The sequence below is a fragment of the Anoplolepis gracilipes genome, chromosome 3 (genome assembly GCF_047496725.1).
Source record: "Anoplolepis gracilipes chromosome 3, ASM4749672v1, whole genome shotgun sequence".
NCBI classification, from domain to species: Eukaryota; Metazoa; Arthropoda; class Insecta; order Hymenoptera; family Formicidae; genus Anoplolepis; species Anoplolepis gracilipes.
In genome coordinates this window covers 13,611,740-13,632,460 of record NC_132972.1, presented here as the reverse complement: position 1 = coordinate 13,632,460, position 20,721 = coordinate 13,611,740, and the positions used below count along the sequence as shown (strand labels likewise).

The 20,721-nt window shown below is 30.4% G+C and overlaps 4 protein-coding genes across 9 annotated transcripts in view; 2 read left to right on the top strand and 2 right to left on the bottom strand.

Moving 5' to 3' along the window:
* The window catches only part of E23 (ABC transporter G family member E23), a 119,605-nt gene extending 112,090 nt beyond the window's left edge, over nt 1–7,515 (bottom strand). The window contains exon 1 of one of the 4 annotated variants that reach the window (XM_072888906.1): nt 5,206–7,515. The gene's annotated coding sequence lies outside the window, so the exon portion shown is untranslated. Of the gene's footprint in view, nt 1–4,149; nt 4,396–5,205 lie in introns of those variants that run through there. The other 3 variants (XM_072888909.1, XM_072888907.1, XM_072888910.1) reach the window with 3 other exon arrangements.
* Nucleotides 7,516–9,266: 1,751 nt separating this feature from the next.
* On the bottom strand, nt 9,267–15,175 carry LOC140664128 (ATP-dependent DNA/RNA helicase DHX36). The gene is made up of 14 exons (XM_072888905.1): nt 14,928–15,175; nt 13,596–14,126; nt 13,199–13,388; nt 12,943–13,117; nt 12,471–12,619; nt 12,159–12,321; nt 11,784–11,979; nt 11,173–11,437; nt 10,770–11,062; nt 10,241–10,667; nt 9,851–10,059; nt 9,691–9,776; nt 9,542–9,633; nt 9,267–9,451 (listed from the first exon to the last, which is right to left on the bottom strand). Exons 1-14 carry the CDS (start codon nt 14,983–14,985, stop codon nt 9,370–9,372), a joined length of 2,916 nt encoding a protein of 971 aa, XP_072745006.1. The 5' UTR covers nt 14,986–15,175; the 3' UTR covers nt 9,267–9,369.
* Nucleotides 15,176–15,258: 83 nt separating this feature from the next.
* On the top strand, nt 15,259–18,628 carry LOC140664132 (synaptic vesicle 2-related protein). 3 transcript variants are annotated; one of them, XM_072888917.1, is made up of 8 exons: nt 15,490–15,626; nt 15,738–15,788; nt 16,112–16,296; nt 16,386–16,582; nt 16,682–16,745; nt 16,814–16,939; nt 17,076–17,284; nt 17,377–18,628. In XM_072888917.1, the coding sequence occupies exons 3-8, from the start codon at nt 16,198–16,200 to the stop codon at nt 17,984–17,986; spliced, it is 1,305 nt and encodes a 434-aa protein (XP_072745018.1). In that variant the 5' UTR covers nt 15,490–15,626; nt 15,738–15,788; nt 16,112–16,197; the 3' UTR covers nt 17,987–18,628. The 3 variants fall into 3 exon arrangements, with proteins under 3 accessions (XP_072745016.1, XP_072745018.1, XP_072745017.1); XM_072888916.1 differs by having other exon boundaries at nt 15,738–15,939; nt 17,377–18,627; XM_072888915.1 differs by lacking the exon at nt 15,738–15,788 and having other exon boundaries at nt 15,259–15,626; nt 17,377–18,627.
* Nucleotides 18,629–19,097: 469 nt separating this feature from the next.
* Nucleotides 19,098–20,474, top strand: Viaf (viral IAP-associated factor). The gene is made up of 5 exons (XM_072888214.1): nt 19,098–19,278; nt 19,471–19,612; nt 19,694–19,922; nt 19,999–20,207; nt 20,280–20,474. The coding sequence occupies exons 1-5, from the start codon at nt 19,276–19,278 to the stop codon at nt 20,411–20,413; spliced, it is 717 nt and encodes a 238-aa protein (XP_072744315.1). The 5' UTR covers nt 19,098–19,275; the 3' UTR covers nt 20,414–20,474.
* The last annotated feature ends 247 nt before the right edge of the window (nt 20,475–20,721 follow it).

Below are 20,721 nucleotides of genomic sequence, written 5' to 3'. Positions count from 1 at the left end.
TTTTCACAAAGTGAGACGCCAGTTTCACACACTCGGCTGACTATTGACAAGATGAAAAATTATCAAAAAAAAGAATTTTTGAAAAAATTCCCTGAATCCCAATAAAATTTCTTGAGACTTCTCTGATTTTTCCAGATACAAAAAAAATTCCTGAATATTCCCGGTTTTCCATATTTTTCCAAGGAGTAGACGCCCTGTTTTCTTGAACATTACTTGTATAATTATTACAGTTTATTCATTAGTGTTATTAAATATTCCCATATAAAAAAATTTGCTTTATAATATTTATTGTTAAAGAAATTTACTTGTACATGATTCTCTCTCTTGGTTAAAAAATGTTAAAATATTATATATAAATAATATAAAAAACATCCTCTCTGTCTCTCTTTTAATAAGATGGAAATTTAAAAAAGAATTATTCTGCAAATAATTGATTTAGTTTAATCACTATAATTTATCTCCAATTTAAAATAATGCGAATAAAGATTCATTATTTATAATGCGTTTTAAATGCCTGTATATATCTATGTTCAATTCTATTGTAAAATAATTAGATTCTTGTGAAAGCGTATTCGGATCAAATCGTAGTAAAATATTCAAATAAAGCTTTCTTATTTTTAGCCTTTCTGAACAATGCAATGTTTTCTAAAAAAAAATATTTCATAATTCCATTTTGTATCCTGAATTAAAAATTTTGTATTTGGCAACATTATATATATAAAACAATATTATTATAAAGCAATTACATTTACATTTTCTGAGCACAACATATATATATTTCGATTATTTTAACCTTGATGTATTTATACTAATTAAATACTAATTGTAAGAAAATATTATTTAAAAAATAGAACACATTGTCACATCGTTTTACGTATCTCTCGCAAGAACTCATTTTGTATTTGCATCGCACCAATTTTCACACACCAACTGTTAAGTATTTAGTTACAAGTACATCAGTGAGTCACGCAAACTGCGACTATGCTGATCAAGATTTTGATACAAGTGTTTCTAATCTACTATATGGCTGGGAAATAAAGAATCGTCACAATTGAGAGTGATTCAATTAAAAAGTGTTTATTTCGCCATTCGTCCGATTTTTTTTGCGACATATTTACTTTTCAGTCTGTGATATAATCTAATTATCACGTAACGCACAAGCGAATAGACAGATTTAGGGATATTTTCTTAATCAATCATGATTAAGTACAAACGATATAAATGGAATATTCTATTCTCCTATTTAATTTAATTATTTTTAATAAATAATAATATCAGTATCGCATAAATAATTTTGTTCTTATTCTTTTAAAAGAATTAGTTCTTATAACAGTCTTAAAATACTCTGCAAAAGATTCTTGGATCAAATCAAAATACAAAAAATACAAAGGCAACTAAAAGTCAACGCGATAGGATCAAATATTTATTTAAAAAAAAAAATATATATATATATATTATTGTAATATAATTAAATAAATTAGATAATGTGGCTTTTATATTATACATATTTAACGACAATTTTATTAATTTTCATTCAATAAGAAATTTTGTTGACCGTCAATTTGTGTAGTGTTCCTCTTATCTTTTACGATTAGTAACATTTTAATTACTTCGAGATCTCATATTATTAAACTAAACGGTTGCGCTGACGAAAGTCCGAAAAAGAAAATGAAACGTTTGATTATATATATATGCAATAATATATTGCTTTTTTAAATAAATATTTGCGCTGCTCCTACATCGTCGGCTCTTAGTTGCCTTTGTATTTTTTATATATTTTGGTTAAAATATTCTCTCAGTTTATTTTAAAGATAATTTTAAAGTATAACAAAACAGAGATATAATATTTGCGAAGAAAATTGTAAACACAATATCATTAAGAAAATTTGTTCATTTATAGATATGAATAGAAATAGAATTACACATATTTCGTTATAACAAAATTGATACTTGTACATGATTTCATATAATAAATAAAAGAGAGAAAAAAAATACAATAATTAAATTGAAGACTTAAATTAATCCCTGTACTATTTACATATCTGTACTATCTATATATCTGTAATTAGTTAATCTATTGAAAGTTTATTATAATGATATTCTGCTGTATTTATGATATTATGCAACATTATTCCTACGTTTAACATGAAAAAGGCGATACAAGCGTTATCGAATAATTATTTTCCCTGAACATTTGACTAAATATTGCCAGTGCAACTGTAATGATATATTGGGCAAATCATAACGGAATCAATAGAATTTCGCAATTTTAGCGAAATATTATTGACGGAATTGTATTGTCTTTTATTCAGAAAATAGATATTCTCCACGCGATATTCATCAAATTAATAACCTTTTCCAGTAATAATGTAATATAAACTCATTGATTATTATTTTTTTAATCTTGACATGAAACCGCGCGTTATTTCAATGATCTGTACTATTTCACGATCGGAAGGATTTTAAAAATCACGAAATCATAAATTTTACAAGACGCTGTTATACAATTTCCTTGGACTTGAGCGCGAAAACGTGAGAAAAATTGCATATAAACTCGTTCGAATCCTTCCGATTAGAATGTACGACTCGCGCTATTGGAATCGTTCCAAAGTCAATTTGTTCCTTTCGACGCTAAAGTCGGCGCGTCTAATTGTTCTCTCGTAACTTGAAACTTATGTCGACGACGGTCATTACGGACGCGATGAAACACGCACGATGATAAGATCAAGATTCGAGACTGCAGTTATTTCTCAGAATCACACATTTAATGTTGTAAAACGTAACAATTTACATAAAAATCTTCTCCGTCGTAGGGGCATGGGATTCTTCGCGCGCGAACAAACAGATTGCGAAGTTATAATCGTCAATGGTTGGGGGACTGAATGGCAAAAGGTCACGATATGATATTCGTAAAGTGAATTGACCGTTGCAAGTGATATCAATGCAAATTCGAAGTTAGAATTCAAGATGATTCTCTTCTCGGTGCAAGAAAAAAAAATACTACGCGCGCGACTTATATTAATCGTTTTTCAATTATTATCATGATGACTTAATTCTAATGTTTTCGTGATGACGAAGGTCGGTGTACTATGAGAATAGCGAACGTAGCCTTGACCGCCTCATTGAATGTTGCGTAATAGATTTTACATTGCACCGCAAGGAAATGATAATCCTAGAGATATGTATTAACGATACGAGAGAGATGCAAGTTGCAGCACTGGTATAAGTTAACTCGCTTGACACATACAAGCGAGGACATTTATTTCTCCAACTCGTTTATCAGGCATATACAATAAATTCTTGTTACAAGAAGCTCTTTTGACCAGTCAATGTGATGGAAATACGTATTACAAAAGAAGGGTCTGTGTGCGAAATGTTAATCATGAAATATTTGAAACCGAGGGGTTGGTCACTAACAGTTATAATGTACAAAAATTATCTTTGATACAGATTACCCTTAAATTATACCTCGGATTACTTAAGATTACCTAATAGTATCTCAAATTAAAAATAAATTTTGAAAATGAAATTTTACTTTATTATATTATTTTAACGCTAAAGATTATTTAGATTTACCAAAAAAAACCTTGAATTATCCAAAATTTTGCTGGGATTGCCGCTGAATTACCTAGCCCTTGTACAAAAATTACTTCAGTGACCAACCCCTCGTTTGAAACTTTTTCTTTCTCCATTCCCTTGTCCTTATCCTTTCTAAACTCTCCTGTATCAATTTTTCTTTGATTCATTTCCCTAATTTGTCTTTCTTTTATTATCCTCGCAATTCTACTCTTACTACCTGATTCCTTTGTCCCTATAACCTTTCTCCTTGACATCTACTTCTACTCTTCAACAGTATCTTTCCTATGTCGATTTACGCCCTATCTCCACTTACACTCACTTCTCTTACCTATCTTTTCCTAATTAACTTATCTCTAACCACCTCTGTAGTTACTACTCAATAAAATCGCAAAATTTCTCACGCTCACTTATTCTCACGTGCCGCACACGCTCACTCCTCCTAACCAAGTCCTAATCATGAAATATTAAATTCATCATACGTAAGTATGATTTTTCTTTACTAATATTTTTAAATTCTATATCTTAATTATTAATTATTGAGTAATATTTATTAAAACACTCATATGTAACCTTTTTAATAGATGTCTGTATCTTGTTAATAGAAGCACCCAGTAAGATGTAATCTTAATAAACTTTTTTAAAACAATAAAAGAGAAGGAAAAAATGCATACAAATATACAGGATATTAAACCGACAAACTTTCAAAGATCGTCGAAAGGCACCAAAAAGATCATTTTTCACAAATGAATCTAGAATCGGAAACGTGTTAGGTTACAGCGTTATGGCACATTGTGTTCGAAAAAGATCGGAAGAAAAACTGAATAACTTTGAAACGACTTTGATCCAAAGTAGATAATAATGTTTTGAAAAGGTTTCGAGGAGGCCTACAAAAATATGCGGTGAAAACTAAACGGTTTTATTTAAAAAAATTCAAAGTAATCTCGACCTGACCTTAGCGACGTTTTCGACCCTAGGTCTATTTACAAAAAATGATCCTTTTAATGCCCCGACAACCTCTGAAAGTTTGTCGGTTTAATTTCCGAACACCCTATAGCAGTCATGTAAACATAATGTAATATAAAATATTCATTATAATATAATAGATTTTTTATTTATATTTTTGGCAAGAGAAAGAAAGACAAAAGAAAAAGAAGAGGTAGAGAAAGAGAGAAAAAAAGAAAAAGCATATGTATGGTTGATTAATTTTGATGAAATTATTTTTAATCCTAAGTATTATATTTGAATAATCGTAAGAAATGTGCAAAAGTATTTAATATAAAATGTGAATTTCTCAACGACAATATCAGACATTCTTTTATAATTTTTGCAATAAATATCTATCTCTATAGATACATGAAGAAAGAAACATGAATTTAATTTTTATTATTTCTCTTAAGAAATACATCTTTTGTATATTATCTATTCTTTTTTATATAAATTTTATTTCCCTGAAAACGATCTTCCCTTCAAAGAATTATTTAGTTAGCGTGACCCGGCTAGTCTGGTATTGTCCGATAGTCGTTCGTTCTGCGGAGAAAAAACGACTGACCCACTTTTTTCGTCGTTCTTGTCAGTTTAACACCCAGAAATATCGAACGATTAATTACGAAATTTAGAAACACGTACCTCGTAAATCTCGTCGGATTTACCGGCGGCCGTTGCTCCCCGAAGTTGCCGTCCGCCGATGCCGGTGGTGATGCCGAGAGACGTTGAATACCCCGAGCGAAGCCTGCAGTAGATTCACTGCTTCTCGACTTGGCTTTCGTCGTGCGGCCAACGCGCAGCAGCCGGCATCTCCTCTGTCGTCGAAGTCGTCGTCGTCGTCGTCGTCGCCGTCGCCGTCGTCGTCGTCGTCGTCGTCGTCACGAACACCGCCGGTCGCGCCCTGATCGTCGTTGTCGTCGTCGTCACTCCTGTCACGCGCACACTATACACCAGCAGCACCGGGCACGAGCATGCGGCCATCGCGCGACGGCGGCGCGCAGTCAACGAACCCGCATTTCTTTTCGCCCGAACTTTTGTTTTCCCTTTTTTTTTTTTTTCTTTCCTTCGCTCGTGGGCGCGAGAAAGAGAGAAAGAAAGGGAGAGAAAGAGAGAGAGAGAGAAAGAGAGAGAGAGAGAGAGGGAGAACCTCGCGCGCGCACCGTCTTCGCTTATATCCGCGGATCTCTCGACACACGCGGTTTCTCGCGCGCGCACATATATATACAGATATATAGGTATATCCCGGTGTAGCCGCTTTACACCAGGAACAACCGACCCTCCCGGTGTCACTGGCTTCTTCTCTTCTTTTTCCTCTGCCTCCACCTCTGCCTTCACCTCCTACTCCTCTTTTTCCTCCTTCTGCTGCTCCTCTTCGGCTGCGCGCTCGGCTGTCGTCTCTATCGCGCGCGCGTGTATCCGCGCATACTCGCGCACCTGTAAGGTTCTATATATTTGCGCGCGAGAGCGCATACGCGACGTTCGGCGTATGGGACGAGTGTATGAATGTCGTATACGTACGTGTGTGTGTGCGTGTGTGCGCGTAGGGCGCCGAGTACACACGGGGCCGGCGCACGCGCGCGTATTCACGTTTCTCCTCGCTTTCGCACGTGCATATACGTCGAAGCCGTGAGAGGGAAAGAGAGATACCCTTCCTTCTCGTTGCTCTCGCGACGGCGACGGCGACGGCGACGACGACGGCGACGGCGACGGCGCGCAATCGTTCACTGACCCGCTCTCACCGACACAAACTCTCTCGCACGCGAGCGCATGCACCACCCATGCACACACACATACACAGACACGCGCGCGCGCGCGCGCGCCCGATTCGATTTTCCGATACAATCTTTCTCGTCGGGAGAAACAAGAGCAGACTCTCTTGTCAGGAGAGACGTCGTATAACTGTCGAGATGCGCTCGTGGTTCGCTTCGCGCCGGGTTTTCCGTTCTTCGATGCACAGAAACGAAATAATAAACGACGACGAAAGAGAGATAAGAGCGCGGGTGTCGACTGACAATGAGAAAGAAAAAAAACCGTATACTTCACCTCTTTCTTTCGTCTTTCTATTTTCAGGCCTCGGAGCGTGAATTCACGAACGATATAAACTTCGATAGCACGCACGTAAATGTTCTCTTAGACGACGGCGCGCACTTGGTCGGGATAATGACAATCGTGCACGTTATTATCACCGCGCGAGGTAGAAGAGGCGGCCGCGCCGTAATAACTTGCACCTGTCGCAAGAGCGTGAAGTTGCCGCTGCAAGTTGTCCACGTCCAGTCTACTAGTTTCCTGCACTCTATGTTCCTTCCCCTGCTCTTTCATAAACATCCCCGTGCTCCGCCGGCTAGTTAATGGCATATTAGCCTCTCGAGCTAAATTGTGTGCCGCTTGTCATCGGATTCCTTCGCAGGATTGTTCGAATAAACCGGCACCGGGAGTTTTATCTCGACGTTTTCTACTCGCGCGTCTATATTTGCGCTTGGTTTACCCTTCGCTATTCGTTACACGTACACTCTTTTTAATTATTTTTTTACAGGTTCGTCGTCGCGCGACATTCGATATATATCGCTTTCCCCGTTCTCGCGAATCACTTTGCGTTGTTTGAAACGCACTCTTTCCGTCGTTTTTCGTGATATGAGTTTTCATCGATCGTCTATCCGCTCCTCGAGATTATTTTCCATGTCCGTTTTCGATTTTCACGTTATTTTCCGGCTTATATCTGACGAAAAGAAACTCCGATTCTTGTCTTAATCTAATCTAACTTCTTACATTGTAAGATGTCCGTTAGAGTAAAGATAAGATGAATCACGTCGGACGGTCGTATTGCATGTATCGCCGCGTTCCCGCACCGATCGTTTTTTTACGTTCTCGTTTCGATAAAATCTCGCGGCAAGACTCGGTTCTCGAGTACACGAGCTCGCGACACGACCCGCGCGACGGTCGGATGTAGACTGAGTCAGACCTTACTCTCCGTACTCCATGTATCAGCTATCAGCCCGAACGTATCCCCTCTACCTTCTCTCCCACCGCTTTCCCCCACTCCTCTCACCACCACACGTGCTGCCGCTCTTTCTTTCCTTTTGCCTCTCTCGCGTCGCGGGTCGCGGCTATCAGCTCGTGCCAAGTTTTAAGTCCTCAGACTCATTTTTACAAAGCACGTAATCTCGCTACGAATTTACAGAAAAATCAGAAAATGTCGTTTCGTATTTCGCCCGAAAAATTCCGAAATTCAACATTACGCATAATCAATGCATTAGATTTGTTATTGAACGTAGTCTGTAGAGAGTGATCTTTAACAGATAGCACGTATACGAAAACGAATTCGAAATGAGCAAATTCTGTAAGCTTTCAAAAATATTAACGAAAGTTCTCTTAGAGAAAATACTAGAATCCATTTTCGTAAAAAAAAAAAAAAAAAAAAAAGCTGGAGTTGTACAGTTTTTTGTTGTGCATTATTGCAGCGGTAAATTAGATAAAGCAGCATATAGAGTTTACAATACTAATATAATATAATATTTACTATTAAAAAATAATTTTAAAAACATTAAATATTTTTACAATATTATCTTTTACGTTGTAATGTATTTTAATCACATAATACAAAATATCGTATGATTGGAATGTATCTTTCACGTTCTTTCATCTCTCCTGGAAGCAACTGAGTTAGTACATTTTACACTCATGAATGACAAAGCGGTACAAAGTAGAGGCACTAGATATAGTATTTTATTGACGATCGCGTGAAGTATGAACGGGTCAAAAGTTCGCGTCCTGTTGCACTATGGTTTCACTAAGAATCGTTGTATTACATTGTTGTCAACTTCTTCTCTAAACGATCCGATTTAATAATCTAAATCGTTATTTTATATGCCCAAAGAAAAAGAGAAAAGTAGCAATTGTTATTTATCTCTCAGCTGCTTAGATTATTTAGACGTATGGTAATATTCTACGTTATTTATGCGTATAATATTTAATTGACGTTTATATTTTTCAAGCATCAACATCTCGTCTCTCAAAACAAAAATAAACAATGCACATAATATTCAAATCATTTTTTGTGAGTTTTATAAAATTTTTTTTATCTATATGTCATATAATTTAACTATTTAACAATATGATATACATACATATATACATAAATTTAAAAAAAGAAAAGAAAATTATATACATATTTGAAAAGTACATATTTCTGATTTAATATAAGTTTTAATTTTTAAAAAAATATAAAACGTGCTAATAACTGATTAAGCTTGTCTATTCTTAAACACATTACTAATTTTGTTTAAATCTCGAATATTTCTGGATGGTAGAAACAATTTCTATATTGTTACAACCTTAATAATTTTAAAATAAAATTATTTCCGAACTTGGCAATCAAAAAATTATTTTGATTGTATGAATCAGGAAATATAAAAAAAGCATTGATCAAATATATTGATTACAAACATTCAAACATATCTAAGATATAACCAGAACTTTTTAATTTAAAACTTAGTTATAACTTTTTAATGATATTGTTATTATATGTTCTTAAATGTTAATATATTTAGTATTTGTAATATGCATTTATCTTTTCATCTAGTATAATATATTATATATATATATTTAATACATTTAATATATTACATATATATTTTCATGCAATGATAATAAAAAATAATATTCTGTAAAACTAATGGAAAAAACTATTTTAGAATAATGTAAAATTTTTAATGAAAAAGAAGTTTGTCTGTTTATATTTGTATGAGCAATAAGGAAATAACTACACAACAAATATGTTTAAATAAAATAATTAATACAATATAAACATTAATCCGAACTGTAATATGTAAAATCTTCCTGATTGTAACCCATTTCTTGATCCGTTAGGGATATTAATTCAATAATTGCACTGTAACATAATAACATACATAAGTTCCAATACACACAACAATTATAACATTGTTTATTTGCATAAAATAATATAAATATGCAGATTTACTTTAATATTTGTCCTTCAAATGTTAACCAATTTACTGTTGCAGGATGTGTAACCTTATATTCCAGTAACGAATTCAAAGCGTACTGAAGTTCCTGTTACGAGAAATTATATTAAAAATGTTTTCTTTTTCTAAGAATATGTTTACATACCTGTATCACTTCCGCAGTTTGTGGTTCACAAATAATATTTTCAGAAAAATTAAAATTACTAATTAGATATTTTCCTTTTTCTCGTTCTGAAATATGGATAGATATTAAATATGAACAATTAATATATTAATAATTAACATCGAAAAAGAGATAGCCATACTTATCGATATGTTTGGTCCAGTAAATAATAAAATTGGAACACTTATACAAGTAGTATCATGTAAAAATATAGCAGTGGAACGTTGCTTTGTAAAATATGTCAAATATTGACTAGGAAAGTTGGAAACTTTGCAATTAACGCTTGACGGATGTGTAAATACAGGTCCATCTTCCGGTGTCCAGCTAACTGTTCCATTGTTAGTACATCGTCTAAAAAATATAAATATAATTCCTTTATAGAAGTGTATCTACATTAAACTCAGTAAATTAATATTATTGCATATGATTTTAATAAAATAGTTGTAATTAGAATAAGCAATAATATAAATTATTAATAATATAGATTATTTCAGACAAATCAGTTTAAATAAAAGGTTAAACAAATCTGTACCTTACAACAGCAATGTTTGGATATAATCCCGCACAAACAATAGCTTTTATCAATGCTATATTATATGAATTTCTATTAGCGTTTCCATCACCTGGATTATCATTACTCAGAAATTTCATCTCATATAAATATTGTGCAAATTGAGTTTTCATTTCAGAAAGTTGTTTCAATGTATTGTAAGAGAGAAAGTATTCTCGGCAAAAATGCCCAGCGTTTCCTCTTCGGCGCGCAGCTTCGAATCTTCTTAGGGCTTCGGCGAGAGCAATATGATCACTGTACTCTCCCATACTGAGTTCGAGCTTTTTTTTATTAGCTTCTTTCTCTCTTCCCAACGGACAATAGAAAGCATCTTTAAATGTGAGACTAGCAGCAATAGCAAATATTGGTTCGACACAAGAAAACAGTGCTGCCCAGAGAATCATTTTTCCTAATAAAATATTTTTTTTTTAATTTTATATATATATAAATTACACAGTAACAAGAGTAGTTTTTGTAGCAAAAATAAAAATAAAAACCAAAATAAAATTACCTGTTCTAGGATCAAGCGGCAAATGTGCCAAATGATAACCTAAAGGAGTTAATTGTTCTTCTTCGTCTAGAGCATTAAGTGTTCCAAGTAAATTGAGAGACAAATCGATGGCTTTTAGATCTGGCGGATCCATGACGCTTGCTAGGAACTCTTTGGCTTTTCCTAATTGTAAGATTTTTATTTGCAAAATCACTTCTTCTAAGCGCGTTCTCAACATCTCTGGTAACGGATATTGTTCAAAAGTCATTTCTCGAACTTTACAATACAAGTGATAACATTCTCCACTTTTAACTCTATAAAGAGATCATATATGTTTAATATTACAAATATACAAATTTGATAAAATACGTATTTTTTTTGTTCAAATTTAAAATTATAAAATATAAAAAATAAAACGTCGCACCTGCCGGCTCTACCGCGTCTTTGTCTGGCATTAGCTAAAGATACCCATTCAGGTTCTAAGGTTTGAATGTTTCTTGCTACATCGAATCTTCCAAGTTTTGTTTTTCCACAATCTATTACATATACTACATCTTCTATAGTTATTGATGTCTCAGCAATAGAAGTTGCAATGATTATTTTACGAATATCATCGGGTGGTTCTTTAAATATAAGTCTCTGATCAATTGTCGGCATGCGTGAATGAAGAGGATAGATAATGTATTTATCTATAAGAAAAAAAGAATTTTTACATTATACATAAATGCAAAATATAAGTGTTACTTTTTTGTTATATTGTAATTTTCAATTAAAATATTATATTTTATTGTGGCACTGTTTAAAATACAGGTAGTATCAAACTATGTATATATATGGCTAAAAATCAGACACTGATATAATTAATTATTAAAAGAAATAGAAAAATTTGATTTAATTGCAAAAATCTACAATTTGATTGAGAATAAAGTATTAAATCAAAGGAGCTTAATTTGAGAATTCAGTATACATCATAATATATATGTAAAACAGATGCTGTTTTATATATGTTGGATTACACATAATATAAATACTTACCAGGTGGATAACATCCAGATTCTAACATCATTCTGTTTAATTGTGATATATCCATCATGCCAGTTAGAAAAATAAGAATAGCTCCAGGACCTTTTGTATTGCAGATATATCTAACTAATTTTTCTATAAGTTGCAATGAAAAATTTTCACTATTTGGATTCCGCAATTGATTAAGAACATGTTCTGGATATTTCTCCTAATTAATAAACATGTAAATTACATTAACATATAAATAATTTCAATTATTATCAGTTTTAAATCATTTTTGACATCTATATAATATATATATATATACACATACATACATATACACATACATATGTTTCACATACACACACATATAAAAGTAGTACAAAATATTATTTATATATTTACCTCAGTTCTAAGTTGTCTAATATAAGGTTGTATTACATCTAAAAATTCTTCTTTCTTATCCTGTTGTTCTTTGTATCTTGCTCTTTGTATCTTGTCTCTTGTATCTCTGCTCGTTAGATGTTTTCTGTAACCTGCAAGTTCTGGTACTTCGGAAAATTTAAATCTATAAATTAAAGAAATATTAATATTATGTATATTAACAAAATTCTCGAATATATATGAGTTCTCAAAAATTAATTAAAAATTTAATAGATTACAATTATCACAAAAACCTTTATTAAATTCGTTAGATAATATTACATCAATACCTACTCTGTAAGTAACAAGACATCTTCTAAGTAAAATTCTTGGACTGGATAAGTAAATCCTGGTATATGTATCATCGGACAATCGTTATAATATTTCGAAAAACGTTCTGAATTTAATGTTGCACTCATCAAGAGAATTTTTAAATCTGTTCTCTAAAAGAAATACATTTCTCTTAATTACTATATTAAATAATTCTAATATTACTATTTAGTAATTTTATTTATGCTAGACATTCTATATAAAGAATCTTTTCATAGTTTTATATTTAAATGAATTTATATAGAATAAAATTTAGTTCAAATTATATAATATTGAATAATGATATATATAATACTGAATATTTTACAAAAAAGTTACAAGAATTTTGTATATCTAAAGTTTTTGAATAAAATAACTATAACACAAATCATAATAAAATTCAATAAAATTCCATTAACATTATGTAATAGCGGTATAAAAAAATACTCAAACTTACTTTAAGAATAATTTGTTTTAATAATGTAATAATGAAATCACTTTCTGTAGTACGTTCATGAATTTCATCTAATATCACGTGAGAGAAGTTTTTTAATGCTGGATCAGTCTTCATAATTTGTAGTAATATACCAGTTGTGCAAAATATTATACTTCCTTGTTTTCGCGCTGAGACTCTATAGATAAAAGAAATCAATATGACTTAAGAATTTTATATTTTTTTCTTATAAAATGACAGTGTATACATATAAATATACTTTTCGAGTCGAATTTGATAGCCCACAGAATTCCCAAGCTTTTCTGCTCTTTCTGCAGCTACACGTTCAGCAACAGAAATAGCTGAAATCCTCCTAGGCTGTGTGCAAACTATTCGAGTAATACTACCGTTTCCAGCTTCTAACTGATCATCCAATATAAATTGTGCTACCTGTGTAGTTTTGCCACATCCTAAAATTTGTTCAAAAAACGATCATTATTGACAACTTAATTATTAATCGGAATAAAAAATTTAAGTGAAAATTTTGTCAGCGAGTGTTTAATGTCCAAAAATCAAAATCAAATCAATTTTTTTATTTTTAACACTGCACTCATTCAAATGCAGATAATGATTCACAAAACCATTCTATTTTACATTAGTAAACTTTTGTAACTTACCAGTTTCTCCACTAATGACAACAACTTGATTATCTTTAATCAACTGTAATATTTCTGATTTCTTATGATATGCTGGTAACTTTAATCGAAAATTTAACATATTCTGATAATTAGCTTGAATTTGTTTATCTTTATATTCATTTAGTAATATTCTGTCTATGTCACTATTTCTCAGCAATTTTGATTCCATACTCATAGCCTTGGCAACATTGTGCTCTATATCACCATTTATAATTTCTAAAAACTTTCTTTTAAATTGAGAATCATGAATATGATGATATTTATCGTCATATTCAGAATTAGACTTTTCGTCATTTAAAATTGAATTGTAAAAGCTCTTAGAATTACTTAAAGCAGTTTTAATTTTTTGTTCTATGTGAGGTGATAATCTGAGAACTGGAAACTTTTTTCTATTTCTCTGTTTGTTTAAGTTTCTATAAAATAGTCCTATTTCTTTTCCACTAAGTCCTGGAGGATGTCTTCGATGTCTTTGCGAATAAGATACTCCAGATGCTGAATGCATTGGTTGTTCTAAAAAAAATTATAAATTATGTTTCAAAAATATTTTACTTCTTTTTTAAAACATTACATATTTCAAAGAAAAAACAATAACAATTGTTATATAGTTGAAAATTATCGTTATTCTATAAGCAAATAAATTTAAAAGTAAAAATTAGAAAAATTAGAAAATTAAATTTAAAAATACTTTGAAACATAAAACTTATATTATAAACTTTATTTGAGATTAATTATATAATATTTAATATTCAAAACAAAAAAATAATCAAAAATTTATTTTAAATTCTATAGATAAGAAAAAAAAGTATTATAGATCTAGGATATAATGAAGAGTATAATTTTTTTTTGTTAATTGACATAATATTTAAATAATATCAGCAAAATTATAGCTACTAGCAATATTTTTTGCAATGTCAAGAAATTATAATTTTACAAAAATAAATAGTTCTCATTAAGAAATAAGATGATATTGTACATTAAACATTAGTGAGATATGTAATGTAATAAGTTACGATAAAGAATATATGATGAAGCTCCAATTAGAATCATTTATATAAAAATAATGTAAATTTATTCTTAATATCGAGACTAATTGTAAGAATTTATAAAAAAAATAAGCGTGAAAAAATATATATATATATATTTGCAAAAACTAATCTTTCTCACTATTTATTTCATATTTTTTCATTAAAAATAAAAAGTAGATATTCATGTATATTAAAAATTTAAAAAGAAATATATATTAATAAAACACATGCATGTCGAAAAAATAAAACATAAATACAAAAATGTTTATTAAAATAGTAATTTTACCCTCTTTGTTACGTCGTGTAAAAGAATTTAATCCTCTGGGACCGTATCGACGCGACATTTTTACGAGTATAAATAATTTGTCGAGATGTTCAAATTTTTCATCAGATTTTTTTTCACGTATTATTGATTTGCTTTTGTTCACTCTATGGCAACAATTCCGAATAATTCAATGTATAATCAGAGAGAAACCTCTCTCTCTCTCTCTGGTAGCATTCCTTACTGAAGACTGAAGTACACAGTACACTAGATATCTAGTGACTTTATTTCTTACATCATTTGTTGCGACATCTGTTGAAATGAGCTCAAAATAGTTCAAAGAGACTTTTCATTGAATTTTACGTGTGTATGTGTATACATGATCAATGCCTTTTTGTGTTAAAAGAAAGCTAAAATAAAAATACAATTTAGTATTTTTATTAAAATCTAAAATGAATGAGTTAAATTAAACACATTTATTCACTATACTCCATTGAAATATTAACTTACAACGATAAAAATAAATATATATTATTTATATTGGACATATAACCATGTCGGCAAATCCAGATAAAAAATCCAACGAACCATATCGTCAATTGGAAGAATTACAAGGTGCTGAATTAAATTTTTGCGATCAGAGTACGTCAAGTTGTCAGACGAACTTTGAAAATGCTACTGAACGATCAATGGAACTTTCTTCTGTTGTCGTTATACCAGATGGTACGTTACAAGTTGTAAACAGCATAAAGTGTATATAATAGATTATAGTGTGATTATTTGTTAATTACATTTTTTATTTGTTGACTAATTATATCTCTCTTAATTGTACAGAAAAGGATTTACCTAACTTTAATATGTTATGATGAAGGAAACCTATACTGTGTAAATATTTAATATATCGCATGAGATAACTTAACAATGGGGAATCTGGTTTCACTAATAATTATACTTTAAGTTATACTGATAACACAGGATATTATAAAATGTTTTTAACAACAGTAAATGTTAGAAATGCATGCACACAAGGAAATAGGTCTGTATATTTTCTACAAATCTTGTCTAATAATATAATAAAATGTACAAAATATTTAAAGGGTTTCTATATATGTTATATGAATGTAAAAATAATATAAAGGAGATCTGAATGTCAAGTAATAGAATTGATTTATTATAACTTTAAATTATATAATAATTTTTTTTGACAGATACATTTACTGTGGTACAAGCTATCAATACCTTAGGTTTTGGAAAATTTCAAGTAAAATTGTCTTTATTCACGGGCCTTTGTTGGATGGTAGATAGTATGGAGATTACAATACTAAGTATCTTAAGTCCATCTTTACATTGTGACTGGGGCATTTCTAGATATCAACAAGCGTTGACCACAACAGTAATTGTTAAATTCACTAATTATATATTCTTATATATATGTATATACAACAGTTATTAAAATTTATTATTTGAAAATTGAATTTTTAGGTGGTTTTTCTTGGCATGATGTTAAGTTCAACTTTCTGGAATAATTTGAGTGACAGATATGGCCGTAAACAAGCTTTAACTTTGTGTGCAGTGTTATTATCTTATTATGCATTTCTTAGTTCATTTGCACCAAACTTTCTCTGGATTCTATTACTTAGAGGAGTTGTAGGATTTGCTATTGGTTGTGTACCCCAATCGTAAGTATTTGGTAAATTTTTTTAAGGACAAATAACTTGCTATTTTATTATTTTATTATCATAGTATTTTATTATCACTGATATACTTTTTTTCTGCAGAGTGACATTATATGCAGAGTTTTTGCCAGCAAAGCAAAGAGCAAGATGTGTTATTCTATTAGATGTGAGTTTATATCATTAAAATTAATTAAGAATATATGATCTTATTATAATAACAATGTACATTGTTAGTGTTTTTGGGCTCTTGGGGCTTGTTTTGAAGTGGCAATTGCATTGATTGTTATGCCCAATCTTGGATGGAGATGGCTTCTTATATTATCATCCATTCCATTATTTATATTTGCTGTAATATCACCGGTTTGTAAATTATAAATATTTTTAACATATATTATTCATATACATTAATTTGTCTTAGGAAATTTAATAAATTCTTTAAAAATTATTTAAAAATAGATTGAATACATTACATTAATTACATTAAATACATTTGCAGTGGCTACCAGAATCTACAATATTTGATATGACAACTGGAAAAACAGATCGTGCAGTTTTGACATTAGAACGCGTAGCTAGAGAAAATAAAAAATCGTTACCTCTAGGAAGATTAGTTATGGACCGATTTTATCAAGCTAATCATGGTCGATTAAAGGATGTTTTAAGTAAAGAAATGTGCAAAACATCTACTTTACTTTGGCTTGTATGGTAAATACAAACTCTCGTGTACAAAGTTAAGAAATATTTTTTTATTTTAGTAGATGAACATATATATAATTTGTTGCATTAACTTTTTTCAGGATGATTACAGCATTTTGTTATTATGGAGTAGTATTAATGACTACTGAACTTTTTCATACATCCTCAGAGCAATGTGGCACACGAGACACGAACAAAGATGAGAGTACATGTCAACTTGATTGTCGATTACAGCGTGGTGATTATATTGATCTACTTTGGACAACATTAGCCGAGTTTCCTGGCATTTTCTCTACTGTCTTTGCGATTGAAAGAATAGGCAGACGAAAGACAATGGCCTGTCAATTAGTAATGTTCGCCATCGTGATTTGTTTCTTAAGTAGGACCTGCTTGTTAAGTAGAGCGGCATTGACCATCGCCATTTTTCTAGCCAGAGGTTTAATCGCCGGTGTATTTCAAGCCGCATACGTATACACACCGGAAGTGTATCCTACGCATTTACGAAGCATAGGTGTAAGCGCATGCAGCGCCATGGCGCGAATTGGTGCTATGGTCACTCCTTACATAGCACAAGTATTTCTACAGTGGTCTATCACAGGAGCTATGGCCATTTATGCGACAACCGCATTGTGCGCTGCAATTGCTACACTTGCGCTTCCAGTAGAAACAAAAAATCAACAATCAAATGAAACATGTCAAGAAAACAAATAGACAATTTTTATAATGTTTTTATAACTTTTATTAAATTTTTAGTAAAAATTTTAGTATTTGACCGAAATTTGTTTTATTGCATATGTTAGGACACTTATTCTTATTATTACACATTACAATTCTTTTAATAATTACATATGCAATCAATTTTTGACTAAGAATTCACATACATATACACATTTCAGTTATGTTTGATAATATAAGCAAACATACACTTATTAATACATACACATCTATTATTTAATTAAATGGGCATATATTTTTATTCTAAGTTTATATATACAATATTATATATATTATATAATATATTTTAACTATTTATTATAGGATATAATGTTAACAAAGAAGATTTTTAGTTGCAAAGATGATTAGAATGCTAATCACAGGTTGCAAAATATACAAAGACTGATATATAACTTTCAAGAATAGTGCCAAAAGTATTGGTCGTAAAGGATTAATTGCATGTGGTTTTCTTGATTTTCTCATATACATATTTTTATTCCAAAATAAAAATTATAATAAGCAACTGAAAAAGACATAATATTTTTTCAATGTTTTTAAAAAGATATCTTTTGTATATGAAAGTTTAATATAAATTTGTATAATTTGTATAATGAATAAATAAAGTTATTTTATAATGCTCAAAATCTAATCCTATCGTTTGTGTACAATAGTTAGTGATATATATAAAATAAGATAATTCTGAATATAATCCTTTACATACAATTAATGTCCAAATCTGTAATTAAATAATGATTAAAATAATAATAATAAATTAGTTATTCAATGATCAAGATATAAATGGAAAGAAAAAAATAAAAAGCTGTTTTATATGTACAATGCAAGTGATGTTCAAAAGATTTTGGATGTATATAAATTTATTTTCACATCAATATTTAATATGTGTAATTTTTCTTATTGTAAGTAGTATTACATTTGCATAATAAAGTTAGGACATAATGTGTGATTAATTGATTTTCATTTATATATATATATATATATATATATATATATATATATATATATATATACATTCATGATATCGTATGTACATACAGAGAGAAGACTCTGGTACATATACAGTACACATAAATTGCACACGTGACACGTGACCACTATTTCATTGGAGCGGTAAACAGATCAGCTGTCGCTGTTACTTTCTCACCGACGTATCGTTTCCTACGTTATAATAATTTGTATATATTCAGAAGAGATTTTATATACAATAAATACAAAACATAATCAATTTCAAGCAGATTAATAGAAGCATTTAATATCCATTTTTCAAAATGGTAAGTATTATCAAAAATCGTAGCGTTTTAAGAGGTTAAGAAAAGATTAGCCACGCGTGACTCCTTATATGGTAATATAAATGTGTAGGTAGAAAGATGCTGATATCTCTTTAGAATTTTTAATAGGTCATAATTAAAAAACAAATTTAGATATATTTTGTATTATTTGTTAGGTCTATTTTTCTATTTTAGCAAGATCCAAATGAGGATACTGAGTGGAATGATATTCTCAGAAGGAAAGGTATTATACCTGAAAAGAAGAAAGAGCAAGAAGTTACAGAAGATCAAATAGTAAATCTATTGGAAAGTACTATAGACGAAAAAACAGGGCGTGGTAATTAGATCTCTTAATTAAAGAAAAAAATTATATTACTTTTTAAATAATTTTTATCAACATATTATTATTTGGTTATAGTTTCTAACAATTTAGAAGAAAAAACTTTGGACGAGTTAGATGAACTAGAAGATGAAGAGGATGAACGAGTTCTCGAAGAATATCGGCAAAAGAGAATAGCAGAAATGAAGGAACTAGCAGAAAAGTCCAAATATGGAGAAGTACGAGAAATATCTGCGGAAGATTATGTTCAAGAAATTAATAACGCTGAAGAAGACGTATGGGTTATTCTACATCTTTATAAAGCTGGGTACGCAAGAACAACAAACTTTTACAATGAACATTATAACAAGAATATTAACTGAATATATGCTTTTTATATATAGAATTCCACTTTGTACTCTAGTCAATCAGTACCTTGCCAGTTTAGCAAGAAAATTTCCTACTACCAAGTTTTTGAAAAGCATCTCTACCACATGTATTCCCAACTGGCCTGACAGCAATCTCCCTACAATATTCATTTATCATAATGGAAATATGGTGAAACAAATAATTGGACCACTTGAATTCCGTGGCATGAAATTGTCCGAAGCAGGTAATATATTTAAAATATTCTAGAAAAGATATTTATATACAAAATGATTTTGGGCCTCTATTTATTGTATAGAATTGGAGTGGATGTTGGGACAAGAAGAGGCAATACCAACGAAAATTAAGGAAGACCCTCGACCCAAGATCAGGGATGTCTTATTTTCAAGTTTGAAGAATGAAAATGATTTTGAAGATGGTAACGATTGGTAATTTTATATGAGATTGACACAAGTGATTTATACATATATATAATGAGTATTATCAGATTAACATTCTATTTATTTCATATATGTTTAATGTAATAACATATAAATGAATTTAACATTTGTAAAAATACTATTTCCAAAATTATTATATCATAATTTTCAACTTATTTTAATAAAATATTTTATTATCATGTTATATATCTCACTTTATATATTTATATACGCTAACTTTCCTGACCAATTTATAAGAGAAATTTATCTATTTATTCAATAAAAGTAACATTACATTAGCATTATAAATGATTTATTATT